Raw genomic sequence first — 6,309 nt, 5'->3', positions numbered from 1 at the left:
TTTCCCTACCCTTCATCAATCCTCATGTCCCACTTTGTTCATAGTGATATCTGAATCTTTGACATTTGCCTCTCTCCCAAGGTGGTGAAAGCAAAGTGTCCAGAGAACAACAGCCCAAGAGCCTACCTGGACATTGACAATGTGGTAGTTCACCCGCAGCTCATACTTCTTCAGCACCTTGAGCAGTGCTGTGACGATCTCGCTGGAGGCGAAGAACTCCAGGTATGCCTGCAGGGAAGGATGGGGAAAGGGGAGGAGAATCAGAGCCTTAACTCATGGCAGGACTGGGATAAAAACAAGAGAACAGTTGTAGAGTCTGGGCTGTCTTGTCTGTTCATCCCCTAGAAACATGAACTAAAGAGGAGGCTTGAGCAAAGAGCGGAGCAAATTAGTAAGAGAGCTAGGGATAAAACATAATCAAGGAGAGCAGAGGTAACAACCCAAGAAGAGTCTGCTCAGGAAATAGCTACATGCTTCTTGTTTTGCACCCATGTAAGCAGACGAACTGGAATGAACTCCAGTCCAACCACAACTGCTGCTCCAGGAGCAGCCTGTGCCTGCTCTCCAAGAGAGCTTGGAAGAGGCCTGAGCTTGACCTCTATGCTACAGCAGAGTCTTGCCAAGGCAGCCCAGCCTGGTGAGAGGTCTCAGCTGGGCTCTCCCAAGTACCATTCCCTGTCCTCACCTTTTGTTCACAGTCCTCCCCGTGTGCTTATACAACCGAATTCTGTACTTGCTTGTCTACTGCTGCTCTGTGCTTGGCTGCTCCCAACAACTGCTCCCCCTCCCCCCATTTCCTGGCTATTGTGTGAGATGATGGATTTCCCTCACCTCAGGGGAATTTTTTCCTTTGAAAACATAACTGCATTTGCCATCTGCTGGTCTCTGGCTTTAGTGGTTTGGATCCCTTTTGAACAAGGCTGCTTTGTTTTCCAGTGTGAGCCACTTGCCTGGCATTTACCTTGATGGGAGATTCCTATCACAGCCATTAGTGGCAAGGCTCTAGGGCCTGGAATGCCTGACAGTGGGAGGCAGGAATGGCAGGCAAGGCTGTCTGCAGGCCAGGGAAGGAACCTGGCAGCTGTCTGAGCAGCACAGCAGAGTGCTCTGCAGTGGAGGCTATTGTGGAGAGCTCTGCCTTACAGGACAGACAGGGGAGTTTTTAAATGCCCAATTATTACCCCATTAATTCCCATTTTATGAAAAATCTGTATGATTCCAACATCACTGAACGGGATCTGATGCAGTGGGCAGGCACACCGGCATCTAGAAATAAGTTACCAATAATTACTTGTCAGGAGTAAAACCATGAAACTCTTCAGATGTTCAAAAGATGTTCTGAAGTGAGAGAAAACAGACATGAAGTAAGCCATAGAGATGACACAGTCTGTCTTTTAAGACACCAAAGGAGCTTTGCCTCATCTCACCAAGAAGGCATTAAGATAAGGAGCAGGCAGAAAGATTATCTGGATGAAAGTCTACCAGAGACCAAACTGGGTCATAACTCTTTGCTGCCTAGCCCAGAGCAGTGCAGTACCTTTTGAAAAACATAACCCCCACTGGGCCCCCAGCCCACAATGGGGTCTGTGGATGGTTTGCCATTGATGTTTGGCTGGGAGTTGATGGTCAGGATTCCTCGTCTGTTGACCTTCTCCAGCTGGTCCTTCAGAAGGTTGGTTTCAGTAGCAAGAGGGTCATCGTTCCAAGGCATACATGTAACCTACCGTGAGGAGAAAGGATGGGTCACAAGGGAGGTAACAACCCTTTGATTACCATCTGGATGTTGACAGAACTCAGAAGTGCTCCAATGGTCTCAAACACACTTGCTTCAGGAGAGAATTCCCGCGTTTGGTTTAAGGGGCAGGGTATGTTCAACTATGAATGCCTGCTGAAGTCTATTGATACTGGTCCTGTTATACTGTAGCAGCTTTCCCTTTATGTTGAGCCCTAGCTGTGACTGCTGCATTCCCTTCAGCCACTATCTCAGCAAGTCCTTTTGGATAGTGAAGTGCTAATCTTGCTTACAAGAACAATGTGGTACCAGGAACAAGAGGAAATATGTTCTACTGTCTGTGCCACACTGACCATCCCTTCCTGGGCCATCACTCACCTTGTAGCCATTCTTGTTGGGTTCTCCAGTGATGTAACACGTGAACACCTCAAAGACACTTTCCTCACCAGTCAGCTCTTCTCCCCACATCTTCAGGAGCTCCTCCCTGGGAGACTTGCTCTTCAGGTAGAAGAGGTAATAGTCCTTCAGTTCCCCAAAGGCTGGAGAGGAGGAGTTGCCCCTGTGAGGGGAGAAGACACAGAATTAACAGGCCACTAAGGAAGATGACCAATTTGGTGATGCAGGAAGACAGCCACTCAGGAATTATCCAGCAAAGCCCACCTAGACACCAAAAACCTCAACATCTTGGTGCCATTCTCCTCAACTCATTCAAATCCAAGCAACAGGACCACTTTGGTACAAAGCCACTTGTTCTGCCAAGCTCAAGTTGTGCCCAGGACACCCATTAACAGAGACCCACTGCAGCAGGCTCTCACACCACCCCTCTGCTCAGTGCCACTGCAGGGGACAGCTTACCATCGCCCATTGGGGAAGTCATCCCACTCTTGGGTTCGATAGATGTAACTCTTTGGCCTGGAGGCCCAGAAGATTGGCCGAACATCTTCCACTCTCCTCTTGGGGTGAGCACTGACTGCCCAGGGCAGAGGTCGCCTGCAGAGGAGGAGCAAATGTTAACACAGTTCCTCTGCTGACTTTCTACTAGGACCTGGAAGCCTTTCCCATGGAGAACTTTGCCTCTGGGGAGAGCAAGTAACAAGGGCTGAGAAGAGTTTGGTTAGCCGAGAAGTAGGGGAAGAAACTCTTCTCTCCCTTGAGTGGGAAATATTTCCCACTCAGTTCCCTTGCAGGTTGCTCAGTAGGTGTCTATGTAATGTGAAAGTACAGGACTGACACCTGAAATTGAAAAAGGGCAAAGCACTATAAGTAGCCATTCTTAACAAGGATTAAAAAATACAGCTGTCAATTTTCCCATGCTTCCTCTTGTCTCTGCTGAAGGCTGTGGACTCAGAGAGAAGTCCAGATTTCCTTTATCAGCTGCAAACAACCCTATAAATCCACAGTGGGAGCTTACATAGCACCTAGTCTGTAAGAGGGATTGTGACAGACATCAAAGACACATTTCTTCCAAGTGGCAGCTCCAAGTCTAGGTTGTTAAAACTCCAGAACATCTACTTTAAAGCTATATGACTAAAACAAATTCCTCCTTCAGCTGTCCCCTCTATTCCTCTTCAGCTTTTGTGGGAGATCTGCAGGAAGGATGAACTAATGCAGAAAGGTGCTAAAAGAAGAAGAAACAAGCAGAGTAAAGGTGTTAACCCATCTATTGCTTGCCCCTTCAGCAGGGGGAGATGGATGGATGGATGGATGGATGGATGGATGTGAAAGTGGAACTAGCAGAAGTCAACATGTTCTGCTCACCTGGGGTCCTCCTTCCATATGCCCAAGCGCTTCAGGACTTCGGTAGTCGCCACTTCGCGATTGAGGGTGTAGAAGTGGAGCCCATGCACCATCCCACTGTCCAGCAGCTCCCTGCACATGGACACTGCCAGCTCCACCCCATAGTTCCGGATCGCTGCATCATTGTCCTTGATGGGTTCAATCACATCTTTGATTTCTTGAGGCACTTCCAGCTTGGAGAGCTTCACCAGCTGGCGCAGGGAGTGATAACCCTGGATGAGGATACAGGAGATTTTTGTTTTTCCAAGGCCCTTTTCTGACATCCCAGAACATAGGGACTTGATTTTGTGGTAGGACATTTAGCATTGGGTCTCCTGGAGTCTACTCCCAGGCTCCATCTCTAGGATGGTAACACACTCCAGGTCATACTGTTATAGTATGTTAAGGGAATGGAATGGAGCTGAGAGATCATCCAGCCCCAACCCCCTGCCCTGGGCAGGGACACCTCCCACCAGAGCAGGTTGCTCAAGGCTTCATCCAACCTGGCTGTGAACACTGCCAGGGTTGGGGCAGCCACAGCCTCCCTGGGCAACCTGTGCCAGTGTCTCATCACCCTCACAGGGAAAACTTCTTCTTAATATCAAATCTAAATTTCCTCTTTCAATTTATCCCCATTGCTTCTTGTCCTTTGTTCCTAACAAAGAGTCTCTCTCCAGCTTCCTTGTAGGCCTGAGCCCAAGATCCTGACAGTGACAACTCACACCTTGGGACTGGCAGACCATTGTCCCTTTTTGCCATATGGGCACAGAAAACCTTTTCAGCTTATTACCAGCTTAAGTTTAATTTAGCAAACCACCTACACATTTATCACAGGTTTAGCACTCTCACTTCCCAGAAATTTTGTGGAGGATATTTACAGATCTCTCCCAGGCCCTGATCCAAACACATAACATCCTGGATCCTTGTTCCCTCCCCAAACTAGAATTACTGGATTTTACCTGTATGGGGAAGATGCCAGGAATAATGGGGCAGGTGATGCCAATGGCTTGACAATCCTTCATGAACTTGAGGAAGGTTTCTGGCCGGAAGAAAAGCTGTGTAATGATGAAGTCTGCTCCAGCAAAGACTTTCTCCTTCAGGTGCCTCAGGTCTGCCTCATAGCTCTCTGCTTCAGGATGACCCTTGGGGTAGCCTTTGGGGAGGAGGGGGTGAAAAAAGTGAAACCCTGAGGGTCAGGACAACACCCTAGAAATTAGAAAGTAGCCAATCTGATACTGCTGTCACAGCCCAGGTCCAGGGAGGGACTGCTAAACTGATTTTCTTGTCTCAGGCCCTACCCCACACTGCAATGGAAGACGTTTACCTGCCACACAGATGTCAAAATAATCATCAAATTCATTGCGAATGTGCTTAACCAGGTCAACAGCATAGTTGAAACCATCTACTTCTTCCTCCCATTCCTCACCAGCAGGATCTGAAAAGACAACAAATTCACAGCTCTCTCCAACTGTTTGCTGGATTCAGATCTGCTAGTTCTATAAAAATCTCCTTCTATCAAAAGGAAGACAGAGATGAAACCCCCAAGTCTGCAGTTTCATCCATGGACTGGTTTTGTCTACCCTTGAGCTGGAGGAACTGCTAACAATGGGATCAGGTGAAAGGCAGTCTCAGCATTTAATGCCTCCAGTTTTATTTCTCAATTTTTTACTCTGGAATTGACCACAATGGCAGCACAGCCTCAGTGCTACACATCACAGGGCAGAAGGATTCACCTCCACGCAGTGCCATGATGTTCTTCAACCCGAGACGTTTGGCCTTCTGTAGATGCCCTGTGATGTCATCCTTGGTCTGGTTGCAGCATGTCATGTGCAGGATGGTCTCCAGGCCACAGTAGTTGACTGCAGTGTTGGCAATAATCATGGAAGAGGTTTCCTTGTCAGATCCTGGGTCCCCTGCAGGGTGCCATGTCACATCAATGAAGAGTGGACCTCCTGCTCCCATGCGGTCAAACCTGTGGGTTTAGAGCTGTGTCAGCCTACACCAGGCAGCCAAATCCCCTCTCTAGGCCTGGGATATCTTGCTCACTGCTGGAATGCCAGCAACAGGCAGAGAGAGCTTGGATGACAGCAGCAGGAGACACCATAAAAGTGTTGCACTAAAAGTTTAGCAAGTGGCCAATGTAAATAAGGAAAGTCATCCTTAAAGGCTGTGTGGGGAAGAGCTTCCAATCTCTTTGAAGAGGAGGCAACTTAGGTGTTCTCTGTACAATAAACTTCCTCCCAGCCTGCTCTATTAAACTGATAAGGCTTCTGACAGACAGCAGTGCAAGTCCCATTCCTTTAGGGATGGAGACTATGCTGCAACCCCCTGATCCAAGCTTTAACTGTAGAGGCCACAAATATGATGAGATGGACCAGAACTCTGTTGTATTCCCAAGTGTGTCTAAGAGAAGAGACAAGGGCTCCTCTAACTTCTCTCTTTCCTGCTCTGATTTGGAACAGGCCCTTCTGTTTAACATATGGCACTGGCATACAGCAGTTACAAAAAGAACTATGAAACACCCTCTTCTCCTCCAGGTGAGTACATGGTGACTCCTGGGGCTCCAGAAGAATCTCTAGCTCTGCTGAGAACTACCACCTTTCATTTAGCATTTAGATGGGGACACCTATCTCAGAGGCTAAAACTGTAGTCCTCAGTAATAGAGGCACAAACCGCAGTGGTTGGATGATTCTGAAAGCAAGTGGGAGTCTCTTCTAGAGACTTTGGCACACTGTCCATCAAGGAGTATTTTCTGTTTTGAAGAGGTACTTTTCTGCCTCAGCACTGTGCTTCAGCCCCAG

The 6,309-nt window shown here is 48.1% G+C and overlaps 1 protein-coding gene across 1 annotated transcript in view; it reads right to left on the bottom strand.

Annotated features, from left to right (window-relative positions):
* MTHFR (methylenetetrahydrofolate reductase (NAD(P)H)) overlaps window positions 1–6,309 on the bottom strand; it is a 7,861-nt gene that overhangs the window by 999 nt on the left and 553 nt on the right. The window contains exons 2-9 of the mRNA XM_009079949.1: window positions 5,242–5,480; window positions 4,833–4,943; window positions 4,468–4,661; window positions 3,491–3,741; window positions 2,588–2,722; window positions 2,111–2,291; window positions 1,538–1,720; window positions 127–228 (exon numbers count right to left, since the gene is read on the bottom strand). Coding sequence (XP_009078197.1) covers window positions 127–228; window positions 1,538–1,720; window positions 2,111–2,291; window positions 2,588–2,722; window positions 3,491–3,741; window positions 4,468–4,661; window positions 4,833–4,943; window positions 5,242–5,480 — 1,396 coding nt within the window. The remainder of the gene's footprint in view (window positions 1–126; window positions 229–1,537; window positions 1,721–2,110; window positions 2,292–2,587; window positions 2,723–3,490; window positions 3,742–4,467; window positions 4,662–4,832; window positions 4,944–5,241; window positions 5,481–6,309) is intronic.

The sequence above is a fragment of the Acanthisitta chloris genome, unplaced genomic scaffold (genome assembly GCF_000695815.1).
Source record: "Acanthisitta chloris isolate BGI_N310 unplaced genomic scaffold, ASM69581v1 scaffold31278, whole genome shotgun sequence".
Lineage (NCBI taxonomy): Eukaryota > Metazoa > Chordata > Aves > Passeriformes > Acanthisittidae > Acanthisitta > Acanthisitta chloris.
This window is presented reverse-complemented; position numbering and strand designations above follow the sequence as displayed.